The sequence below is a fragment of the Lipophrys pholis genome, assembly GCF_963383615.2.
Source record: "Lipophrys pholis genome assembly, chromosome: 4".
Taxonomy (NCBI): domain Eukaryota; kingdom Metazoa; phylum Chordata; class Actinopteri; order Blenniiformes; family Blenniidae; genus Lipophrys; species Lipophrys pholis.
The window spans coordinates 33,181,941-33,208,305 of NC_137637.1; the positions used below are offsets into that span (position 1 = coordinate 33,181,941).

The window sequence follows — 26,365 nt, forward strand, 5'->3', positions numbered from 1 at the left end:
CGAAACTTACTCCATCTCTTGTTAACTGAGGAAGACAAACCAAACCCTAAACCAGGCCTTAAGCATTTCTTTTTTGTGACTTCACTCTTTTGACTTTAAATCTGTATAGACTAAGTGAGTAAAGACAATGGATCGAGAGGTTTGATGAATTGATTTACATCTCGCAAAAAAGCCAATTTCTCAAAGTTTGATTCAAAATCTTGATCCAAATACACAACCATGATCAGTTTTATGATATTAGGCTTTATTCTGTTACTAATATAAAGAAAGTGACAATATGTTGAATTCAATATCTTTTGTTTGTAACATTTTTGAAATACCTTTATGAGACACTTGCACAAACTAACACATGCAGGCACAGACACACCTGCTTTGATTGGCTGGTACTCGCTGCATTCACTTATATGATTGGTTAATGTCCGTCAGCATGAAGGCTGAGGAGCCAATCAGAGGCAGAGCATGTCATGACGAGGCATATATCGCCAACCATTAAATTACACAGACATTTTGCGACAATGGGCTATTACTGTGGATCGACTAAACAGACGTCTTACATGTCACCGTTTCTAAAGCAATGGCATTTCTGGGCTCCTTTAAAAGAAAAAAAGTAAAAAATGGAGCACATACTCACTTCTCCATGGAGCACTACACCACTGCGTATGAATATAATGTATACACAGAAAAAAATACAGGTTCATATTTTTAGCCTAATATTGGCACAGACCGCGTCTTCCTCGTCACGCTTCGGTTCCTCGCTGCCAGCTAAAGCGTTTGGAATGCAGCGTTGAACAGCTTGTTAGGAACCACGTCCAGCCCCTGTTATTCCCCCGGTATGTTTACTAAATCTCTTGACATGTGACCAGCTCAGTCCAGTGTCTGTGGCTCACATCCAGCATGTTCCTCTCGTTACTGAGGTTCTGTGCTGCTCTTATACACAAAACTGTAAGCCGAGCATAAAAAACAAATTCACACGTCTCTCATGTTCGGACCACTCTGGGATATTTCCACGGCAGCAGTCGATATTGGCAATAACAAAGAACACTTTGTGTCTCAAAATATATTCTAACATGCGACTCATCTGTGACATTTTTCATCTACTGTAAATACTGACAGTATTCTGTGTATTTTGCGGATACAGCGTACAGACTGTACACCGTCGTACCTCGCCTGGTCAAGTTTGTCGACATGCTCACCAACTGGTATGTCAGGACCAACCGAAGACGCCTAAAGGTGAGATTGCCGCTCTTTTGATTTGAAGGCATCAAACGAAGTAGCAGATTGAGGCCTCGTTCACACAACATTGTGAAAACTGAAAACTTTCACAGCTTTTTGGATGTCCGTTCACACGACAACGGTGCTCAGAGCCCAAACAACGTAAAACCAGCCCAATTCTCAGCCTGTGTAGAAATCATGATAAAACCATTACATGTGTAATAATGAACATGCCATATACACACAAATGCATGAAATAAACAAAGTTAAAAGGTAAGTGAGTTTGACTCTCCCCAAATGGGGGATACCGCCATATCTGGTAACGTTGGTCAGCGTGTAGATCCATTTTTAAGTGGTTCTTAAATATGAGCCGAGAAAATCTAGACAACGTGACGAGGGAAAGAAGGAGAATGAGGAAAAAAGAAAGCTCAGCTTTTAACGTTTTGGCAGAGCCGCTTCCTCCGGCGCTGATCCGTGACGTCAGTCACACTTCGATGACGAAGCCGTTGCATGTAGAAAAATAGCAGAACCGGTACCACATACGATCGAGGCCTGGGTCTGGTGTGAAAAAAAAATTGCAATGGGCGCTTTTACACGGCCATAAAATGGTTTGGATATGAGGCACTTGTGAGTGAAAAATCAGAATTGGGTCCCATTTCCGTGCTGTGTGAACGAGGCCTTAGTCATTGAAGTCAGTGATTGTCAGGAATCCCAAAGTTGTTTTCTTTTTCTCTCTTTTTTTTCGTCTTTCATCTGTTTATGACCCCACCGTTTTTGGACATTTCTATGCACACTTTTCTGTTTTTGCTGTTCTATGGGTAAAGTAATGAGAAGTGTGTGTGAACTCTGCAGGGTGAGAGTGGCACTGAGGACTGCCTGTGGGCGCTGGAAACCCTCTTCAGTGTTCTGTTCTCCATGTGCAGGCTGATGGTGAGTCACTTAGTTTCTGTGTGTGTGAGAGAAAGAGGTTGCTGGGAGAAATTCTTGTTGAAATTTTTAACTTTAGTGTACATAATAAACAAAGATGGAACACTGATTTGGAAGCGGTTTGTTCGTGTGCCTGCATGACAATGAATAATGCATCAGCAGTAGGCGTTCTTATTTATAACACGGTGGATACGTTTGCTTGTGGCGCGTGAGGCACGCTTGAAGCCAGTTAGCCTGCCCCAGATCAATACAGATCAGATGTGAGATATTCAAATTCATTGGTTGCAGTTGTAATAAATGGAAGAGAATCACATTAGAAGTAAAACCCCACAATGGCATAATTCTGCTTGAACTTTTCTCATTTGCGAGGGGCGAAAAAACCCCACTTCTGACTTAAAGACTTTTAAATCAAATAAATGTAAATTAAGTGCAGAGCAGAGCATTTAATAATTGTCTTCCCTTTTTATTTCCTCTCATGTTTGTTTCCTTTTGTCACTCTTTCCCCTCAGGCTCCCTTCACGCCCTTCATTACGGAGATGATGTACCAAAATCTGCGTCACCTAATTGACCCCGTCTCCCTGGAAGAGAAGGACACCAGCAGCATCCACTACCTCATGCTGCCCCAAGTCAGGTTGGAAGAGTCCATTCAGTAAACCTGCTGTGTTTGTCACCACTACCGATAGAAACGGGCAGCTCTCGCCCGGCTCTGCAGTTCCTCTCGGCTCTGCACAGCCTTGTGGAGATTTGTAGCACGCGTGTTCTGCTCACAACTTTACTGTCTGAGTTCACTCTCGGTGCATCTCATCGGCGTCATCTGCAGCTATTTTTAGCAAGCAGAGCTCCAATGAAACCGCTTAATACCGTAGCAACACGAGCAGCAAAGAATTTGCACATAGCTGAAGAGCAAAATGGATTACTTCGCTGTTACGTTTCCTAAAAAAGCGATTGCATGAAGGTGGAGACCCAAAAAGAGCTAAATGAACATTGATTGTTGGATTTATTCCTTCATGTTGCCAGAAAATGACGGCAAGTCTGTGGTAAAATTGTCCCATGTCTGTTAATGACTTCAGTTTAAGAGTTAATAAAGCAACTATTTGCTGTGAAATTACCTAATAATGGTAATATTGGTTTTGGTGTCGTTTCCAGCTTCTTTTTTTTTTTATAAGGTTCCCATGTGGCCAAACATTAAGTTATAGTGCAAACTGAATAATAATCATTATCATCATTAATTCTCACATTACTACAAAATGAGGCTGGTAACAACCAATAATGTAATCATTTCCAATTATGTGACGTTATAACATGATTAAAGTAGCATTAATAAATCCTTTCAATAAAAATGAATAAAACCCATTTATGCAAGTTTGGTGCAGTTTGCTTCTAAAAATAGGTCTAGTAGACGGGATAGTCATTATAGTCATTCATTGAGGAAATACAGCAACACCGTCTGGTGGTTGTACAAAATCGTTTACGGTTTTATTACATTATTGTCAGTTATTGGTTGTTACAAGCCCGTTTACAGGATCTTGAAAATCTGATAACAGCAATCACAAAATTTCAATAGTTAGATCTGACAGGTTTACAAGCACTTTGGAAGGGGAATGAATAAATAACCCTGCTTTTTATGTTTCAGTCCATTATTGGATTGCTTTTGCACACAAACCTAATGCTCAAACGACTGGGGGTTTCAAAGCTTTTGGTCTTGTTTTGTTGAACATGGTGTCGGGAGTGCGGATGGTTTTCATTTCATTTCACATGAACTCTGTCACTTCTCTCTCCAATTGACTCTTAGTCGGCTTTTTGCTGCTGTCTTTTGTCTTTTGTCTCACATTGTGACTCAGGTCGAAAGTGGAAACACTAGACTTTAGTGGCATTTTGTTGGGGGTCTGTTTACACCACAACGGTACTCAGAGTAATTGAAAACGCCACTTTTGGAAAACACTCTGAAGCCATCTCCATTTCCACAGGGGAGTAATGCAACAATGCAACTTCATCATTTGTCCAAACGAATGTCCCTGTACTCCCATTATTAATGTTCATTGCGTATTGTTCTCTTGAGAACGTGTGTGGTTTGATTACAGTAACAAAACAACAGCACCCGCTAGTGGCAACCTCAGCATTCCTGCCGTTTCCACGCAAAACGTACGTCGTTTTCAAAGCATTGCTATGTAAACTGCTGTTGCTGCGAAACATTTCTAAAATGAAAATGCAGTAATGATGCGTCCATTTGTAAATAGGACCTAAATCACAACCTTTTTTTTTTTTTTTTTCATTTTTCTTTAATTTAGTTATGCAGATTTAAAAGAAAAAATACCAGAAAAACAGGTATACCTGCACAAATACATCTGAATATTGGGTAGAAATGTGAGTGTGTTCTTCCGACTTCTCATGGTCAGATAATAGTCAAAATCAGCCTGGATCTATTTAAATGTCTTTCTATAAAGTTGGTTTTCAACCAAGTCAGTTCAGATGTCCTCTTTAAATGTCCCTTCTTGCCACATTGCACCCTGCAGAAAACACAGCAACCCCGGCTTGTGCTGGCTTCTGTTCTCCCAGGATCTCCACCTCCTATCTGGAGCCCGATCAGGTTCAGCCAGAGTGTGTGCCCTTACCTTACCCCAATCGTAACACACTCTCAACTCCTCCGAATAGAAGCTTTTGAAGCTCGACAGTTCTCAGTGGCTTCGGGATCGTTGTCAGACTTCACAACTGCTTTTGTTATTTTTCGCCTTAACCACTCTGTCTCTTAATCCCTGCTGTTCTTTGCCTTTATCTTCCTCTCTGCTGTCTGCTCTATTTTTCTCCCCCCGCATTGTTCTTACTCGATCAGCCACCTCTTTTATTGTAATTCAGGAAGTCATCTTCATTTCCATGTTAATCATTGTTATAAGTGTCACATTGCTGTAGATGCTGATAAATTGTCTGCTCTGGTTGTCAAATGTAATCTGTGGCTCTTTGTTTCTGATAGAAAAGTAAGTCTCAGCTGGTCCACTTTTTTTTCTCCACGAGCTTAAAGTCAATCAAAGGGACATGTTTCTATACAGTGTCTTTTTAGTTTCAAGCAGCTCAACTTTGTATTTTCAGTTCATAAATTTCTCTCAATCTCAAGCTGGTACTGTCGTCTCATTGGAGAACCACTTCAGTGATTGAAGAGCACAAATATTGCACATTTATTGCTCAAAATGTGTTGTATCATTTCCATAATACAAAACTGCAAACAGTCGTTTTCCTCATTTCTAAATATCTCACTTAGGCCTTTTGATTAACAAATGAATGAATTGATACTCTCTTCTGGCCAGTTCTTACAGTATTTATTCTCATATCTCTGTATTTACTCAAAAATGTTTTTGACTGCATTTTTGCTGTTTTTGTTGTAACAGACATTGTTTTAAAAATGTTGCTGTGTAAATGCCAAACTTTTCTGAAACAAAAATACCAAAATATGGTATTTACACTTGAAACTTTGTATAGAGTGATATGAGTAGGTTCATTTTTGTCACCCTCTGAGGAATAATCCAAGCATTTCGCCGCTACAGACTTAATATTTTACTCAAAATATGAGCTATTCACTTTCATGCTTTTGTCCTTTGTGCACTGTCTTGTTTGGTGGCTGATCATTTTCATAATCCCTGAAAAAAATTTCAAATTACCCACAACTTAATTGCATCATCCTCGACTCCACAGAAAGTTGAGACATGATTAAATATCCATTCAATTTGGCATCAGGAGTCTTGTGTAATCTCCCCTGTTGCTTATGCGGCCCTCAGTGCTGCTGCTTTATTAGCTGCGTGTCCTTCCTGCTGCCAAATGGGACGACTTCACCCTCCTCCCAAAGGTCAGCCACCAATCAGGCCCTGGGCACAGCTGCTCCTCAATCACCTCATTAAATGATTGGCTGTCCCCTCTGATGCTCTTGTCTCAGTTCACTCCAGTGTTGTGTGTCTGCGGCATGAGCGAAAATGAACACATACAGTGTGTGTGTGCCTGCAGACAGTCGGGGACGGATATCACTGCTATTTTGCCTGATTATCAGTGGCTGCGCAGCTTTATTTTGAATTCAGAGGTTGAAGTCTGAGTGCAGCTTTTTGGTGGATGTTCCCTCACTAAAATAAGTTCAACTGTTGCTTCTGAACTCTGTGTTTATTTACATATATATATGGCGCACTCTTATTATTCACTTCATCAGTTTGTTTTGATTTCATTGCCTACTGAGAAGTATCCACCTCACTGCGAAATTGTGTTGAATTTTAGAGGATAATTATCTCAAAAATGTTTTTGTTTTTTTGGTCTAGAAAGGGACTAAAGTAGTAATATAGCTCCAACCAAAACCTTGCAAGCTACAGTTGGGGTGTTAAAAGTGGACGAGTTATTCCCTCCTAATAACACAGTGATGGTCTTAATTTCTTTCCCCGTGCTTCTGTCTTCCAGGGAGCACTTGATTGACAAGCGTATTGAGAGCGCCGTCACACAGATGCAGTCGGTGATCGAGCTGGGCAGAGTGATCCGAGACAGGAAGACGCTGCCTGTCAAGGTATTTCACCAACTTTACACCATCGTTTCACACACACCACAGTCATCACAAGGAGAAAAAAAGCGCAATAGAAAAGTAAACAAATGGTCCTTATTTGTGATTTATTCAGTCATCATCATGTTATTCCGTGTTTGAGAGAGCCTCTCTGCAAGTTTGGTTTTGTATTTATTTATTTCTTTACTAATTTAGTGTCTGCTAAATTTCTTGATTTTCTAAAACGTGACCGATATTCACTCTTTTTCAAAATAAAACTAAATGACTGTTATTTAGAGACTAGAAAAGTAGACAAATCAGATGATGAATTGAATTTCAATTAGCCTTAACTCTTAAACTCAGAATGAACTTTTATATTTAGCTTGCGTGGAAGAGCGTCTTATCCTGCATATACATTTGACACCCCTGTTCTTAACTCGACATCTAAAATGCAAAATCTAATAAAAAATCTAAGCGTTATCTTTGCCCGGAATGTTTTGGGGATTTTGTTTCATGTGGTGCACTGTTTGTTTGGTTTACGTTTCAGTACCCCCTGAAGGAAGTCGTTGTGATTCATCAGGACCCAGAAGCCTTAAAAGACATCCAGTCGCTGCAGAAATACATCCTGGAAGTAAGTCAAATGACTCCCGGGTTATCTCTGAGCTCCTGTCATACTCATGAGACAAAGCAGAAAATGGGATTTCTGCTTGTGCACCTTGTGCGGGCTTGAAGTCGTCTCGTTGAGGTGATTAATTGGACGTACTTGAAAAAGTACATTATTTCTTCTCATTTATATTAGTCTTTTTGCTGAAATCTGTATTGGGGATTTTCTGTGCGTTCATCAGCACCATTGGACTGGAGACTCACAAAAGGGCGTCCCATAGAATATGCACAAAGCTACGCCTGTACCCTGACTTTATGGGACGCTCGGCTGGCATCAGGAGTTGTAATTGCAATTTCTTCTCTCGCCTCGTCTCTTATGCTTCGGGAAAAAAGATGATTTCACGTAACATCTTACCCATTTGCAGCACTCATCAGATCCAGTGCTGATAGGAGCACGGTTCATGTTTTTTTCCACTGGAGTGACAGCAGCTCGCGTCGTCTTTCAGTAAATATCCTCCGTGCAGGTTGTGATATTAGTGTCTTCATTTTCTGCCTGCACATGTTGTGGGTTCCCTGTATGATGAATTTTCATGTAATGGAAGACAGAATCCCTTTTATCAGATTGAATTAGCTTTTTTTTTCTCTCCAAAATTCTATTATGTACCTCACTGAAATGAAATAAATCACTGGTGCAGCTCCCAAACAATCGTGTTGAAAAGCCCTGACATAACTTTAAAGTTAACATAGTGGAAGCACTTCTGTTGCCCCCTTCCACTGGATCCTTCAAGCTTTATCTTAGTTAAAGCCACTTCTTATCTATCACAGTTTCATTTCTGGTGAAGGGAACATTTAACCTTGCCAGCCTCCAGCCTCCCTGCAGTAAACAAGCTTTATTTGATCAGAATTGAGAGCAGTTAAGTCTTTGCAGGTCCAGCAGGGTAAAGGAGGAATCTCCCATCTCTATATGTGAAGTCGTTTCACTTTAGCTACATCAGGTCTGCACACAATTTTTCCCTGCAGTTGATGTACTTTATGTTGGACAATTGCTGGTAAATCAAAAAGGGTGACCAACACAAGCAGGATCTGCTATTGTTTCTGTCAATCAACTTGTACCGTAAAGCTACTGACGAGTGGGCATGTGCAGTATTGTTCTAGAAGCCGTTTAAAGATTTTCTTTGTTGTGGTGCAGCGTATACGTGATGAAGACGTCTATATTTTTCCAAAACCAAACTGTTACTCTGGAAAATGACTACAATTTCAGCAACAAGCCAATTTTAATGAAACGTTCTGGTCCAAAATACAGTGAAATTAACAAAAAAACAAAACCTTCACCTATACTTGTTGCTTTATACATGTTTTTACAAATTCACCCTGCCAGCACGGCTTTGACTCTCGTTTGATAGCAATCAGGTAAGGAGCTTTATGTCGATATCTAAGCTCAGGTCTCGGTATTGTGTTGTCTGCTTCGCTTTGCTTTGGAAATCTGCTAAAAAAAAAAAAAAATCTATGTTTTATTGAAACTCTTACAGTTTGCTTGGTTGTTTAGCAGACCTTATTACAGCCTCAAGCTGGCGTTATCTTTCACACCCTTGGCTCACGATATTTTACATATATACTTATCATCACCGTCTACATTGTTTGTGATATCTAAATAATTCAACGTCTTTGTCCCCATATACCAGTGTCAGTGCTTTGGTTCCCAGGGCTTCTGCAACACGACCGTTCAATAACAGACTAATTCCACCAGCATCTCAAACGTTTTGTAACATGAGCTTCTCAGAAAAAAACAAAACTCACAGTAACATTCAACAGCTGACTAATATCAAAAGTTAAAGTTCTCATGGATAACGGGTAATCGCCCATGTCGTCTAAATAAATCTGGACGTTGTGTTTTTAAATCATCCTGACTTTTTAAATTCAAACTCAGTAGGCTCATAATTAGAAAGTACTGTATTTTATTTAGTAAATATTGTACTAGCATTTAATTATCAGTGGATTTTATGGATCCTGGGGGTATGTATCTATACTTTTTGAAATATATGACGCGTGACCAGATAAACAACATGGTTGTTGTTACAATCTGGACAAAACCACTACATCTCTGTTTATGGAATGCTTATCCACTTTTAGACATTACAGACAAAGACAACAGTATAATTTTTTTTTCGTGAAATCAGTTCAGTAATTTAATTCAAAATAAGACATTAAAAAAACCATGCTCAATCTACCTGTGCTGTCTTTAAGTTTATTTCTCATATTTACTTCATGCTTGACTGAATAAAGTGTGGATGACATGCTGATTTCAGTCTTTCAAATACTTTCTGGCAGAGATGAGAAGTTTTGAACTTTTTTTGCGAGATTGTAGACTTTTGTCATTTAAAATTTTTCTTTAATTAGAATTAAATAATGTAGGCATGTATATGTTTAGAAATGGCATGTTTGTGTGGCATTCATGTTTTCTAAAGACCCAGAGTGCGTGGTTAGTTGAGTGTAATTTTGCTGTTGATATAGTGAGCTCAAACTGCTCTGCAGCCTAAAAAGTGATGAACTTAAAACTTGAGTTTAATAATTTTTGATTGATTGTAATTCTTTGTTTATTTCATTTTTTACTTTTGAATGAAACAGTCTTAGCAACAAAACTTCCAATTCAACACATTTTGAATGAAAATGGGCAGAAGAGAACATCACTCTTATAATATCTTATGATAGTTATTTAGCCACACAGTTGCTTATTTTTTTTTGTTTTGCCTGAAGCCAGTGTTTGAACTCCCAGACTACTAAGCCACACCTCATGGTAAAACAAACACCGAATATCCGCAGGAATTTTTCCATTTTAAGCAAATTTAGCTGAACACTAATAAAAAGTCAAACTGAAACACGTATTTGCTTTTCCGAACACAAGCTGTAAATTTTCAATTCAAACACGTTCAACTCATAGACTTCTCCCCTGAGGATTTTTAAGTTAGTCGTTATTGATTTATGTACAATTAATAGAACGTTATTTTACCGTCATATTTTTTCTTCATTTATTTTAGGAGTAGTTTTTTTTTTTTTTTTTAAAGTAATACCTGTTATTTGTCTTTTATGACTCAGATATTATTTTGTTATTCAGCTGGTTTGACTGTCACGGGAGTACATACTCTTGTACTCATAAGTTTACATACACTGGTAGAATTTATGATTTCTTGGCTATGTTTTAGAGAATATGAATGAAAACACAAAACTTGATTAGTGTTTGGGTAAAGCCATTTATTATCAGACAACCGTGTTTTCACTTTATGAATCATAATGTCAACAGAATCGACCCAAACTACTACATCAGTGTAGTAATCCTGATTGCCTGAAGTCATTCATCACATAATACAAACTGGTGGATAATGTCATCTTGTGGGCCGGGTTGGCCTCTGGCGGGCCATTTCTGGCCCACGCGTCATACGTTTGACCACCTCTGCAATAGAGACGGTGGTAAAACAAGTGATTATTAGATGTTTTGCATCATGTGGGTTTTTTTTCGTACAGTAACTACTTTAAATCTAAATTTGACTTGCAGTGTTTCAAACTCTGTACCGAACCTGCACGCACAGGTCGAGCTCAGACAAAGATGGATGACGGAGTCTCCGAATATTAACGATGCTACAAGACAGTGGCTGTACTTTTCCTAAGGCGTAGTGTGCGACTATTTCTCATCCCCCAGGAGCTTAATGTGCGACAGTTGACACTTTCAACGGACAAGGACAAGTATGGCATCCGCCTGAGAGCCGAACCGGACCACATGGTGCTGGGCAAGAGACTAAAGGGGGCCTTCAAGGCCGTCACCGCCTCTATCAAGGAGCTGAGCAGCGAACAGCTAGAGGCCTTCCAGAAGACAGGTAATTACTGTGTGTCCAAAAGCTTACCAACTTCTCAGTGCAAATCTTAAAATCACACAAATGTCAGCTCTGTAAATACACATTCGCAGACTCATTTCCCATTTATGCTTTTGGCCTTAAGTTGTTTCTCCATGTCGGTGAGTGTAAACATGTAAACTGCTGCACAGGCATTCAGTTTATTCTGAGAATGCAAAACCCATTGTGAAACTATAATTGGAGGCGGGGGTAGGGATCAAAGCTGTGCAAGGTATCTTGTCTCTCCAATTATAGAGAGACGAGGAGAGTCTCTGGGGAGGGAAGCAGCCCAGGTCAGCTTGGCTGTGGGAACTCAAAGTTTCCAATAATTTGGATGTTTGAAGTCCAGCCAATTGGAGGGGGGGGAAAAATGGAGGATGAACGATGGAGAGAAAAAGATTGATGCAGTAGAGAGGACAGGAATGTGTACTGTACCACACATTTACAATTCACAGTATTAAAATCAGAAGGAATATGTGACGTTTGACTGTATTTGACCCATTTTTATGGAGGAAAACTGAGTAATGCAACACTTAGTTTTGTTTTTAAGATTTTAGTAAAAAAAAAAATAAATTGTGAGAGTATGATGATGATCAATTAGTGGAAAACTGCAGTCTTGAAAATGAAGATTGTGTTAACAGTCTGAATTCACTGTTGTCCTTTTAAGCAGTTTCTCACCGCAGACTCAAAGAACCTTGTTCCAGTTTAGATCCGGTTTCCTCACCTGTACCTCTGATCCCATTATTTTGATGAGGATGATGAGAAAGGATGCGGGGAAGTGCCGAGACGCAGGGAGGGACACTGGAAATCAAAAGTGTGGAAATCTCTGATTAGAGTGAAACTGAGCGACTGTTTCACCCAGCCTCTGGGTGTGCAGAACTGAAGGAGGACAGGAGAACATGGTCATGGTTTTTAGGCAGAACACAGACGTGGGTAATTGCTGCCATGGGCGAAATGGGGATATGAACTTGAATAGATTGAGTTTGCTCTATTGTTTTTAGATCTTAGCCGCAGCCAGAAACGCTTCCGCTGAAGGAATCCTAAAGTATGAGCAAATACTAATCCAGACCCGAGTTTTTTCTCCAAACCTCAGCTTGCATGCAAGTTGTAATTGCATGGAGAGCACTTCATTCTCTCTGCTCGTAATTGAACCCTTTTCTAGAAGTTTTCTCAGGAGATAAACCCTGCCGTATAATGACTAATTCCAAACAATCAATTGGCACTTCATTCAAACGTAATTAGTAGGATGATGGAGAACTGAACAGTTTTATCGTCACATTTTCACCAAGCTCTGCAGCCGGCATTGATCTGATCCTAACCGGCCTCAGTAAGGATGATGTACGCCTTTTAATCTGCTTTTAAAGGATCCACTTTCCTTTTCCTCCGTGTTCTGAGGTTTTTCTTAGGAACGCAAGCATTTGTGGACAAATGCCGAGAAACGAATAGTATATTGCATATTTACCAGCATGTCCACTGTTCATTTAAATAAGACTGAAAAGATGTCATGTATTGTGATTAATTTCGCAAAATATGTTGGATTAAATGGAAAAATCCTGAATCAATCCTCGTGGCCGCAGAGCTGAAGTTCTTTAAAATGACCAAAAAGAACAAAAGTCAACAAACTGTTTGCTCCTCTTCAGAAATGCTTCTGACATTTAATGAGAAAAGAAAACAAACCCTGTCCACTCATGGCTGGTGTAAAGTTGTTATATGAGAATAAGCCATATTATCATAAAGAATAAATCTCATAGACTCTGAATTACAACTATAACAAGTGAGGAAACTGTTTGTAAAATATGTACGTTTGTATTTTTAATTTGAATTAGATTTTTAACTTATCGTTCATTTTTGTTTGCTTTGATTTGAAGGATCGATCGTTGTGGACGGCCATGAGCTTCACGAAGAGGATCTGAGGCTTATCTACGCCTTCGATCAGAATTCTGGCTCAGCTGCTCAGTACGAAGCACACTCCGATTCACAGGTACGCTGGAAACTCCAACCCGACAATATTTGATACTCTTGCATGCCAAAATTGCACCCTGCGGGGAAATATTCAACTTGTAAGATAGTTTTGCTTCCCTGTTGAATCATTTCTTTAATCAGTGAATTCTTCGTATTAGTGCAACATTTTCATCTCTCACCTCTTATCCTTTAGTCTTCACATTCAGAGAGGCGTCACTTTTTGGTCCATGGAAGGAAAACTTGGCACATAGACACCAGGGAGAGCAACTCCCCATAGGATTGCCCCCAAGCCCAGACTCGAACTGGGGGTATTTTTGACGTGACACGAGAGTGCAAGCCACTGTAGCTCCCAATACTGTATTTAAATAACACTATATAGTTTTACAGCCATAACTGAGAGATGGTGCTGCACAGTATGTATCATAACTGAGTGAATATGACGACTGTCACTGCTTTTGATGCTGAAACTGCACAAAATCTGCTTGTATTTCTAATGCCACTCCTTAATGTAATAACTTATTAGATTGTTGGCTGAAGTGGCTCAAATATCTTACCACTCTGTTGGCATGTTATTACATTGTTAGCAGTTATAACATTATTGGTTTTTATAAGCCCCCTGGTGTCAAACACATTTTAGTTCAGAGGCCACATTCGTCCCAATTTCTTCTCGAGTGGGCCGGACCAGTAAAATAGTGCCATAATAATCTTTAAATTCAAACTTTTAAAGTTTTTGCTTGTTACGGCGCAGCGCATATGTGATGATGGTGTCTAAACAGTTACAATGAAAAATGACTATAGTCTCGTCAAAAAGCCGATTTTAATTCAATCTTCTGGTGCAAAAATAAAGTGAATTGTTTAAAAAATAAATAAATAAATGCCTCTCCAATGGTTGTTACATTATGAAAGCTTTAACAAACACCCTGGCAAACATGGCTTTGAGCTTAAGGCTCGTTTAAAAAAATAAAACAATGAAAACAATGTTTTCTTTGAGATTCTTACAATTTGCTCGGTGGTTTGACCAGATTGGAGCCTCTTGCAGGCCAGTTTAGGCTCACGGGCCTCATGTTTGACCCCCCTGGACTAAAACATTGTTAAGTCCCCTCATAATTTGAATAAATCAGTAATTTCTGAAATATTTTCATCAAGATAGTTATAAGATGTTTAGGAAAACAAAGTGGAACTTTTCTTTTTTTAGAGTCTTGATTGATCATAAATAAAAACATCTGTTTAATTCCTTCTCACTAGATTATCATTCCCTTGTTAATACAAGAGGAAATTCACAGAGGCACAAACACTCCTCCTCTTCGCCTCCCTTCATCTTTTCATTGCTTTATTACCTGCTGTTGTCGGGTAGATTGAGCTGCAAAGTGTAATCTAACTGGATCAAGAGAATATGAATGCGGTTCTGCTGCTGCACCGAGCTGCTGCACACTGTAAATACATTTATGTGTCTTTACTGTGAGCGTGATGTATGAAATCATTTCACGGCTAAGTGGAAACCAGCATGTATGCGTTTCCCACAGGCCCTCTCTAATCAGTGCCTCTCCAACCGTGCACACACCACACGGCTGCACCTTAATACCAGTTTACTGAGCTGGCTTTTTAATTCTCGCTCGCACCGACTCTCCAGCTCCCATCTGTCTGTCTCTCTGTTCTCTCGCTCTCTCTCATATTCGGCTTCTCTGTTGCTTTTGTGTACTTTCTCTGTCACCCTGTCATCTCGTTCCCTCCTTCTTCCCGTGGTAGAGTGTTCGGGGCTGGCAGCTGCTCAGCACGACACAATATGGCTCTCATTTCACTTTTAATGATGGAAACAGACAAGAGCATCGACATTACTAAAGGTTTTTTTTTTTTGTGTTTGCGTATTAATCCTTGATTAGTGTCTTATTTGGCTGCTTCTTGACTATAAATTTAAAACTCCGTCTCGTGTACCTCGATGCCGAGTCAGTTGTTAGATATTTATCACATAAACGTCATAGTGAGATGTTCTGATGAGCAGTTTTTATGAGTGAACTATCAGAGTTCGGCTCGGATACTAAAGTAAACTTGTGATATCAGTCGATGAATGACATGTAACGTTGTTCACGTCGTGTGAAATTCTGTCTCTGTCTGCCACCATTCTGCATAGTGATTCTGATGGTAATTACATGCTGTACGCGATTAGACTGTGAAGGTCGACGTCCATATCAAAATGTTCTTGTTAAAGTTGCAGATCATTTAATCAACTCTCCACTCCATCTGAAAAGTCAACAGGCTTTAAAAGTCAAATACATTTTCACAGTAAGCGTAAAGTTCCGTGTACTTCCATTTTTTTATGTTTATATCGTATTGTTCTCTCCTGCATGTGTGTGTGGTTTCGTTACAAACAACAGCGCCAACTTGTGACCATGCATGTTACTGCATTGCCACAAGCATTTCTTCCATTTTGGTGTAAACAAACATGAATCTAAATGCAAAAATTATGCGTTTTCACCTGAAATACTGTCTTGCGATTGGGACATATGTACATTTTATATTCACAGATTGTTTATATGCTCTTCACAGATAAAAATCACAAATGAATTGGACCCGATTGCTGCCCGGTTTTGGCCCATGGGCCTTATGTTTAACTCCCCTGGTTTAAGACACATTTTAAAAATCTAATATCTTCAATAAAATTTTAAAGATTTTCAAAAAGTCAGACTGAATTTAGTTTTTTTTACTCGATACATTTATTCATGCGATTTGCATCCCGTTTTTATGTACATTTCACAAACTGCCAGCCTTTTTGGAACATGAAGGCTTTTCCATTTATAATATGAGCTCATAAAAAGCTTAATTAAGTCAATTTAATTTAAGTGGGACAAATCAAGAATGTCCGTCAAAAGCTCGTAAAAGGCTGTACTACACACACGAAGCCCAATACACGTGAACATGTTCAGTTTATGAGCTAAAGCTTGAAGAAAGCAGCATACCGGTCACACACAGGAAGTGTTTTAGTGATGAGATCTGTCGTCGTTCAGGTCCTGGTGCTGTTGGACGTCTCCCCGGACCAGTCCATGGTGGACGAGGGCGTTGCCAGAGAGGTCATCAACCGCATCCAGAAACTACGCAAGAAGGTGAGGCAATTGATTATTTCAGGATCACTACCAGCTCTGGAAAGTGGAGTGACACGTAGCACACCACTACTGAATTTTGCAATCCAGTGTTTGATGAGTAGAAAGTGACGTCGCTGAAATGCCGCTCGGATGCCGTTGGGGTGAGCAGGACACGGGGGGGGGGGGTCAGCTTGGGGGTGTTTCGAGGAGGCATTTCTTTTGTAACTGTGTGGTTTTTGTTGCCACACCTCATCAACTCTTTTTTGAAAAGTTGGCAGCATCTCACACCTTTTCCCCACTTTAAGATCATCCACTGATTGATGTTGCAGCGCTACAGTATTCACATGGAATATCAAAGTCATTTTTAGCTCAGAGGCCACACAAAGTCCAGTTAAACTCCGGCTGACCTGTAAAAGGATGAAATGATAACATGATAACATGATGAGGATTTTTTTTCTGCAAAGAATTGCAATATGCTTTTGACAAAAACAATACAAACATGTATACCAACTCGAACCAATACCACTTGGTATACATAATTTTTTTATATCCGCCTTAAAGATGTGCATATATTGCTTATTGTTCATCCAGTGCATTTCCTCCTTTTTTTTCTTTTCTTATTTGTGCTTCTTGGAGTCCGAGTATGTGCTTTAGCTGGTCACGATCCAGAGGATAAAAAGAAAACCAGTCCTGATACAAAGCGATGGAGGAGATTGAACTCCTGCAGTTTTTTGTTTTTTTTCCACGGAGCTTTATTGCGTTGTAAATGTGTTTTTTGGGACAACAGTGGGGAGGAGACGGGCGCTTGGAGGTTGATCCGAAACGCCAGAAATGCTCAAATCCTCCTATTTAAAGCACAACGGAGAAAAGTGAGGAAAAAAAATCTGAATTCAGCGGCAGCAGGTTTTACATATGGAATACAATACAAAAGGTCCTCCTCATCATCATCATCATCATCATCATCATCATCATCATCATCCATCTCCTGTCCTGTTTATCCGGGAATTCACAGCACTGGAAGGTGGAGGGAATGTGGATTGAGCAGTGTTGAAAACCTGCACATTAATGACACATTTGCATCATTTCAACATTTATAGGAAAATATGGCATGTCAAAAATGATATACCTTCAAATCCTGTGGTCAGAAAGCACAAAGTTCCTGCATGTGTAGAAAGGTCCTGTAGTTTACATGCAGCTTTTGACGCCTCTGTCAGAGAGTGAGCCCAGAAACTTTAATGAATTGGTTTTATTTTTTATGTTTCTTTATGTTTTTCCTTTCCCCCCCTTCCTCTTTATGTCCCATGCTATTGTCGGGGCAGTTTTGAAATCTTTCCACTGCAGCGTCACAGTTAGAGGTTTCTCCATCATAAGGCAGGCTTAATGGAAGCTTAATTACAGTCTGGCCCCTTTCAGATTCTAATGTTGGAGCTTTGAAGTGGTCTGGGGAGTAAAGACGGATTAGCCAACAGCCCCTTGTTTTTACAAGCAACAAACAGTTTTTTCCATCCTCCCCCTATAGCAGCGGTGCGCACTGGCTCCCAGCCAGGCTAAATTCCTCCAGTTATTTCAAACTGAGATCTGTCAGGAATTTTCCACCCTGCGGATGGGAATTAATTTTTTTCAAACAATTCTCCTACATGTTCGGTAGTAGTTTGTGGGTGTGCACGTGTTATCACTGCTTGCGTGGGATGGCGGGGTTGAGAAACAAGGGTCAGCGTTTCCTTTTTTCTTTTTCCTTTCTTCTTTTTAAATAGACTCAAGATCTCTGTAGCTTTATCTTCCCCGCACACATACGAACACCACGTATGAGCCCCATCAAGCCGGGGTCAGTACCTTGACTTGGAAAAGCCTATAAACCTTCCTGCATTGATTGACTGCTCCTCGGTATCTAGCCAGCATTATTCCTCTGCCCTTGAGCAACACTCTGCAATTGGGGTGTGTGTGTGTGTGTGTGTGTGTGCAGATTAGAATGAGATCAATGTGTTTGAATGTGTCAAGGTTGGTGGATGATGCCAGTGCCAAAATAAAAGCCAGTGCTTGAATTTAGTAGGAATGGTTCCTTATTTTATTCTTTGTTCCTATAGTCTTTTTTTTTTTGTCTTGCTTTTTAATCTTGTCCCTCTCTATCTGTGCTTTTGTTATGTTCATACAATTCTCATAGCTGTTGGTTACTCTTGAAGAGCAAACAAAAAAGAATGATCCGTGTCATAATTGTTCAGAACCTATTGATGTTGTGAAGGTTTACATTTTTTAAATCCTCCTTGGAGTCGGATAGACTTAAGAAAAAACTTGACGACAGAATTATTCCCGCAAAATGCTGCATTTGATATTCGATTGCTTAAAAAAACTGCCTACCTCCCCATCTCTCGTCTTAGGGACGCTTGGTGCCATCAGATGAGATAACGGTGTACTACCGCTGTCAGCCAGAGGGGGAGTACCTGGACTCTGTGATCCAGGCTCACAAGGACTTCATCCTGGCGACCACCAAGGCTCCACTCCTGCGCTTCCCCGTCCCAAAGACCGCCAGCACCATCATCGAGGAGAAGACCCAGGTGTGAAAGGACACGTTCAGGCCACAGTTGTATGAGTTATGACTGAGGAAGGTTGTTTATAATGGAAAATGTCTGTTAACACATGTGAAAGTCACACTGTTGCTTCTCTGAACTTATCTGTCAGCTGTAGTTCTTAGTTAAAAGGCTTTTTCTCTTGAGGATATATATATATATATAAAAAAAGATACATTTCTGCCTTTGAATAGTGATTTACGTATGCTTTTATTAATTTTTTGTTGCAGCTGAAGGCCTCAGACTTGGAGTTGACCATAGTGAAAGGATCTTCGGCGCCGCTGGCTCCTCTAAACGGACCCGCTTGCTCTTATGTCAATCTCAGGGTGAAAGTCAACAACAAGCAACAAGGTAGAACCCGCGAAGAGGGACAGTCGATGTCATACAACATCAATACAATACAATTTTAAAATATCTGGGATGGTTATTTGCACATGTTAAGATCTTCTGTGCTCTGTGATGACATATTACAAGTGTACATATCCATTTTTCCACAACACAAAGTGTTTGCACTCCTGCTTGTTTAGTATAAACTCAGTTACCTGGAATTGACCCGAGGAACTGTTTGCCTTTGTCGACGGTGGTGTTTGACTGGTTTCCCTCCACAGAGGGGGTGGTGCTGCTGGAGAACCCCAAAGGAGACAACAGAGCCGACTTTGACAAGCTGAAGAAAGTGTGCAGCAGCGTCTTTGGAACCAGTGACACCCAGCTCAGGTTCTTCAGTGGTGACACTGGTGAGACGCTTCAGAGAATCCTCACCATTTCTCCAGTTTTCTGTGAAAGGAGTTGATTATCGTCCCAATAGAAACTCTGGTTTCTCTTCATCTGTTTAAACTACAAGGTTGTTACATGAGATTTAAAAAAAACTAAACAAAAAAGGTGAACACTAGCATTTGGGATTCAGTGTGAAATGTTGATCCACTTTCCTTTATTCACGCCATTTTTCACCAACTTCTTTCCCTTATGAAACCGCAGCAGCCAGTTTGCAGGTCCTGTTAACCTTCATACAGACTTTTGTTTTCATGAATTGTAATGAAAAATATAAATCCACTCTATTCTTCAATTTTTATTTTATTTTTTTTTACTTTTTTGGTGTCCTTGTAAAATGATCCTCAACTTCATCCGTGTTTTTATTTCTAGAGTTGACCAGCAAAACAGACCTGCAGAGTCTGAGTGGTAAATCTTTGTCGGTGGCTTCAGGCTCGGCCTCTCTAAGCCCCGCCCCCACCACCGACGGCCTCCTGTGTCCTTACGTCAACCTGATTCTCTGCAACGCACAGCCGGCTGGTGAGGACAACACACACACACACACACACACACACACACACACACACACACACGCACGCACAACTCGGCAGTCTCATTGTTAATATTAAGATGTTTTTTAATAATATATTCAATCACTGTTGACAGGTTTGGCCTTTTTCTCACTAAATTGTCTCTTAAACAGCGTATACTGTATATATATATATATATAAACCTACCTTATACTAAAATATTAGGAGGTTTTTAGAATTTGTGTGGATTTGTGATACGGTTCCTTCAAAGCACAAATATATGAACACCATGCATTGAGTATCTTTATTTATTGTAAATCATATTCTTAAATCAATATTAAACAATATTATTACATGTTAATGTAATATATTGCAGCCCTGTAAGGCGAGAGTAAAAATGTGTAATATATATAATTTCTAAACATTTTTTAAAATGCCGTATAGATATATATATATATATATATATATATATATATATGTATTCCTACACATACAGGTTTCGTCAGTGTTGTAATATTATGACTGTTTTCCTAAATTTACCAAAACATTCATCTGACTAATATATGGGACGATAAAGCTTCATTAATATAACTTGTGATTGTTGAAGAAATACTTTATCTATTTTTCACCCTGAGCATTTCCTTTACTCGTTATGTGAATCGTCCAGCTTTCTTAGTACGGAAGGAAATTGGCTGTAATCCATCTTGATCCTTTAAGTCGGTTCGCCTCACCTCGTTACTTCTGTGTTTACCAACCGATCAGCGGCTCCTTCCTTCCTCTTCTCTCTCGATCCTCCTCACACACCCTGCAAACAACACAATCATTTCCTAATTTGTGAAAGAAGTAACAGCTGCCTGCTTCACTTTCTCTCTTCCTCTTGCAGAGTGCCAGGCCGGAGCGGTGGGCACCCTCCTGCTGGCCAACCCGGTGGGCCACAATGGACTGGACCACTCGGGTCTGCTCTCCGAGGCTGCCAAGGTGTTCGGCCTCCGTGGCAGACGACTCAAACTGTACCTGGACCAGGACCTCACTCAGGGTAAGAGACGCGGTGGGGGGTGGGGGGGGTGGGGGGATTACACTCAGAATTCAACTGAATTAAAGTAGGTGGGCGGTGAGGGGAGGACGGGTCTGATGGTTTTAAATGAGTGTAGGTTGGGATTTCTAGACATCCTGTTTTAATCCTTAATGAAAGATGTTTTTGTTGGCCTGAAGCAGAGAGTGGTTAATGTCTCACTGCTGAAACTACAGTGAGAGGAAACACACTCATTTACATCGAATTTACTAAATAAAAATAATTTTTAGTGAGAAATTCGATAAATGGATTTATTTTTGCCCGGCCCTACTTCAAGGTGCGTGCAGCATCAACAGGGAGGCTGTACGGCGGTGGTTCATGTCAACAGATAGCCGCCGCACATCGTTTGTGTATTGAGTAGGAATTACACTTCGTGGCATTTAATAAGTACTTATCAGTACTTGTATCAGCAAGTAGCTCAAGGTTAGTAAAAAAAACTAAGTGGTATTGGCATCCGTAGATCGTGGCTCATTTTTCAGATCTGATCAATGAAATACTTCTTCTCTTTATGTTGTTCATGTTTCATGTTGTTCCATCGTTCTTTCTTTAGCAGCTCGAGTGTGTCTGATGTTCTTTACAGTGAAGTCGATGTAGTGTGAAGAATTAAACAGTTCAAAGCAGTTCTCTCACTTTCAGGGTTTTTAATATTCCCGCACTTCACTAGAGGAGCTCATCAATTCAGCTCCTCTCTCTCTCTCTCTCTCTCTCTCTCTCTCTCTCTCTCTCACATGAAGCCAAACTTCATCTATTTGAAATGTTTTGAATATGTAAATAAAACACACAAACTGAAGAGGTGTAGTAGAAAGAACAAACTTATTAAATCCCACTCATTCCCCCAAAATAACCCTGTTATTCAAATATATCTGTGTGAAGAATCTCCAGTTAAAATCCTCAAAATGACTCTTAAATGTTTTGATCATTTTTAATATGAACATTAAACACTGTAGTCCCTTGCATATGTTACCTGTACAGATTTGCATTAAAGTAGTTACCTGCGTCCTCTTGAAGGAATAAAACGAGGCTCCCTGGAGTTTCAGTGATGGAAGCTCGGCTGCAGTCGTCTGAATGATCGCTCCGATGGACTTTGAAGCATTAACGTAAACAATCCGTTGTTTCTGTGTTTTCCAGAGTTGTCCGCTGATTCATCGGTAAAGTCGCTCGACACCAAAACTCTGTTTGTGAGAGTTTCTCCCACCACAGCCGAGGCTTAAACACACAACACAGGATCATTTGTCTCCAAACACGCCACCGTCAATCACTTTGTTACCGCCCCGCTCCCACAGTGATGAACTATTAGTGTCCAACATGCAAAGAAGCTTCTTCTGGGGAATTCCTAATGCAGTGCAGGTTTTTAATCTGGGTTTTTTTTTTTTGTTCACTGTTAATGTTTAAGAGGTTAATGCAGGACTCCTGTATGAAGATTGTGTTTCTACAAAAGTTGTATTCAGGCTGATTCTTTCCTTTGTGCTTCAAATCTGTCTGCAATCAGGACAGTGCGTGCGCGCCTGTTGTCGGGGTGTATTCAGAAGATTTGGAGCTTCAACGGTTTGCAAAATTTACAAAACTGACGGTGTGGAGTAACTGTTTCTGAAAACTGGCAGCAAAAACAAAACAAAACAAAGGTTCATTGACGCCAGATTAAAATACTCTTGGAAATAAAGATTCCAGAACACGGTCTAACTCGATTAACTGTCAATATCGCCAGTGGATGGTTTTCGTTATTACGACAACGGTGGAAGCTCCTTCCCTTCAAGGATTATTTGAGGTAAGATTAGTGCAGAGTAATTATTGCTTTGGCTCATAATTGGAAAAAGCTATTTGGCTCATTGTGCTCATGCCACCGTTTTGAATTTAACAGATAAACCTATTGTGTTCATTGCATTGGGAATCCTCTGACAATAGAAAAGGCATTTAAAAGGTGAAATGGATTTTTTGGGCTGTTGTACCATGGGGACAAAGGGGTTCTGTAATAAAAAATAAAAAAAAATTGAGAAAAAAAAAAAGAAGAGCAACAAAATGGGATGATGTGCTATTTTAAGTGACAAGCTTAATAAATCAGAGGTGACTAAGAATATTTTTCTTTTGTCTTTCTTTCGGTCTGTTCGTTCAGACGTTTGTGTGTCGGGACGAGACACAACATGTTCAACCGTCGGCTCACTGGTACTTTACTGAAGCAGGATGGTCAAATCCAACAGTTTCACACTAAACCACTAACATTAGACCGTTTTGGCTTTTATTTAAAATACTTAACTGTTTTGTTTCTTATTGATTAAACTACAAAAGAATAAAAATATTTACACTCTGTATTACACTGTCTGTTTGTCTGATAAATACATAAATACATGTGGCCGGAGTTCTCAGGAATCCTTGTCTGTGGCGATTCGAAGCTGAGTTTGTGTAAATGCAAGAAACGCAGAGAAATATTACTGTTTTTTAAAATCCCGGCAGTCTTCTGCTGCTTCTATTTCATTGCAAGGATGCCTCAGCCCAATTTTTAAATTCTTTTTTTTTTTTTTAACACCTCTAATCACCAGTCAGACGGGGACACTGTAAATGATGTGTCACCTTCAATTTGAAATTCAGATTCTTCTCTTTAAAAAAACAAACCAAACGGACAGTGCATATTAACGAGGATGTACATGTAAATATGCAGGAGGAGAGCCAGAGCTGATTTCCATCTCCAGTCCCTTGACAGGCCGGGGTCAGCCACATGAAGACCACACTCCACACTCCACCACAACAATAACAGGAACAGCAGCAGGAGATTGAAGTGCAAGAAATAATCAGAGGAAACATTAATGAAGGAAATATTGTTGATTTCAGAGCTGAGAAAGGAGCGTAGCAACCACAATCCAAGATGGTGAAGGGCATCACATAATTTGATCCAATGCATTGATGAGACTTCAGAATGTTGGTGTCGGTGCACACTGTCCCGTTTCAGTTTTCTGCTCAGTGAACGGCATTTATCGCATTTGTTCGGCACAGAAAGAAGAAGCACATCTGCTTCATTAGTCTTGCAACAGGCTTTCATACAGGATCGAACTCAAATTGTGCAAATTTGATCAAATAGTCAAGTGAAAAAAATTAGAACACCCCATTAAATGTTCAGTTCTTTATCAATATATGTTGATATATTGATGTTTATATTGATCATGTGCGCCTCATGTCATACAACTGTATGAGATTTTAGGTGGGAATAAATGTGTGTGTGTGTGTGGGGGGGGGGGGGTCCTAATTTATTCCTCCGCAGAAATGGCTTTTTTCATTATTTACATTTTACAAAAAGTTTTATAAAAGTATTTTCTTCAACTTTAATTCAAATTGTTCAGTAGTGCTAAAATTTCTATTAAATATCCATACGTCTTAATATGTATTAAAAAAAAAAACTTTTTAAATAAAACAAAAACATGCAGCTGTGCAAAGCTCCTTTTTCTTTACTTTTAAAATCAGTTCCGCCTTTCAGCATTTCAGAACGAATGCAGTTTTTTTTACTCCATTCAATTTCATTTGCATAACGGCAAATACAACACAGTCATTTCAAAGCTCTGTTCCAAGAAAAATAAAAATAATGATCTAAAATTATACATGAGCAGGCAGAGGGAGTGTGGAAAGGAACAAACGTCTGACAGGAAGTTACCTGCTTTCTTTCTTTCATCCTACTGTCTTTATAAATTCCTGTGCAGGAGCTCGTCTATGGTGGATTTTTAAACACCAGGATAAAGTCTACTTATTTAATCGTTTTCTATTTTCCTCGATAAATAACTATTCTTAAAGTGCTGTGGCGGTGATAACGTTTGTATCTTGCTTTAACCGTCATATATCACACAAGCACCGTGTTGAACTATAGCGTTAATGATCTGATAACGTCTCTGAAATCGGGCAAATTAAATGTAATTCTGAGTTTCCGATCGCGATAAAAACAACCCGGTATCTAAATTTACAGTACCCGTTCAGGTTGTGGCTCCGACAGGTGTTTGTATTGAAGACGTCAGGAGGTTAATAAGGCCCCTCAGGATTCAGTGTTGAACGTTACTCCCTGATAAGGCGGGCGACCTTCAGGTCCGGCCGGCTTTCATGGGAATGTTTAAAGGGTATTGACATCTGTGGGCACGGTGTTAATCTGTGCCTGTGGAAGCAGTTACTTTTCATGGGAAATGGTGAGAAATGCATACGTGTGTGTGTGTGTGTGTGTGTGTGTGTGTGTGTGTGTGTGTGTGTGTGTGTGTGTGTGTGTGTGTGTGTGTGTGTGTGTGTGTGTGTGTGTGTGTGTGTGTGTGTGTGTGTGTGTGTGTGTGTGTGTGTGTGTGTGTGTGTGTGTGTGTGTGTGTGTGTGTGTGTGTGTGTGTGTGTGTGTGTGTGTGTGTGTGTGTGATTAATGAACGGCCCAGGACAGGAAGTGGTTTGTGGGTCGTTGAGGTAAGAAAGTCTTATCCTGAACATCTTTGCAGCACCGTACTGTAAATTCTCAGCTAATTTAAATGTAACTACAGTTGCTGTGATTCTGTGGGATTTATGAAGTTTCCTCCTATAATGTCATTGTGTTAGTTAATAATATATAATCTTTAAGGACGTTTCCTCAAAAGGTAATTATTACAAAATTCCCATGCATCATTTTCCACTGTATCTTCCTGTACTCACGCCACGCTTATCTGCTGCAATGTCCATTTTTTATTTCCTTTTTTTTTACCGTTTCATTAAACCTGCATTGCAATGATTGTAAGACTCTTTTTCTTTAATGAGTTTTAAAGACTCCACGAGTGGAGAAAACTCAAAAGTACACTGATTGCTTCAGATTGCTTTTGAAGTAGAAGTTTTAATGTACTCCATCCATTTATCTGTCACCAGTTTGCCTCAAATGTATGTTTTTGGACTGTGTTAAGAAAGTACCTCGAGAAAACCCGCTGATGCACAGGGAGAACATGCACATCCTTCTCGACAAATACTTACAAAAAGTACTTACTCCTACAAAAAAACATTTTAAAGGGGTCATATTATGCAAAATTCACTTTCTCATGGTTTTCCAGCAGTACTAATCGTCCCCATACCTGGACTGACGCCCCAGAAGTGAAGAAAGTCTGTCCTCTCTCTCCCCGGCTTGTTTCAGGTTTTAAAAAGTGTGTTGCTCCAAACAGCCAATCAGAAATCAAACCCTATATAGTGTCATCGGGGGTTTAGTCAATCCCAATCAAGGTAGGCTCCTCCCTTTGACTCCTCCCACAATTAGGCAGCTCTGCTCTGGCACATGGCACCACGAGAGGACGTACTTCCTCCTCTTCCCAAGAT

At 39.9% G+C, this 26,365-nt stretch overlaps 1 protein-coding gene across 2 annotated transcripts in view; it reads left to right on the top strand.

The window, feature by feature from the left end:
• iars1 (isoleucyl-tRNA synthetase 1) overlaps positions 1-23,085 on the top strand; it is a 63,239-nt gene extending 40,154 nt beyond the window's left edge. For both annotated transcript variants that reach the window (XM_080461578.1, XM_080461577.1), the window contains exons 21-34: positions 1,139-1,230; positions 2,065-2,142; positions 2,649-2,770; positions 6,568-6,670; positions 7,191-7,274; positions 10,941-11,115; positions 12,999-13,111; positions 16,095-16,190; positions 18,545-18,721; positions 18,964-19,084; positions 19,342-19,467; positions 19,874-20,020; positions 20,894-21,046; positions 22,211-23,085. In XM_080461578.1, coding sequence (XP_080317704.1) covers positions 1,139-1,230; positions 2,065-2,142; positions 2,649-2,770; positions 6,568-6,670; positions 7,191-7,274; positions 10,941-11,115; positions 12,999-13,111; positions 16,095-16,190; positions 18,545-18,721; positions 18,964-19,084; positions 19,342-19,467; positions 19,874-20,020; positions 20,894-21,046; positions 22,211-22,293 — 1,670 coding nt within the window. In that variant the 3' untranslated portion in view covers positions 22,294-23,085. The remainder of the gene's footprint in view (positions 1-1,138; positions 1,231-2,064; positions 2,143-2,648; positions 2,771-6,567; positions 6,671-7,190; positions 7,275-10,940; positions 11,116-12,998; positions 13,112-16,094; positions 16,191-18,544; positions 18,722-18,963; positions 19,085-19,341; positions 19,468-19,873; positions 20,021-20,893; positions 21,047-22,210) is intronic.
• The last annotated feature ends 3,280 nt before the right edge of the window (positions 23,086-26,365 follow it).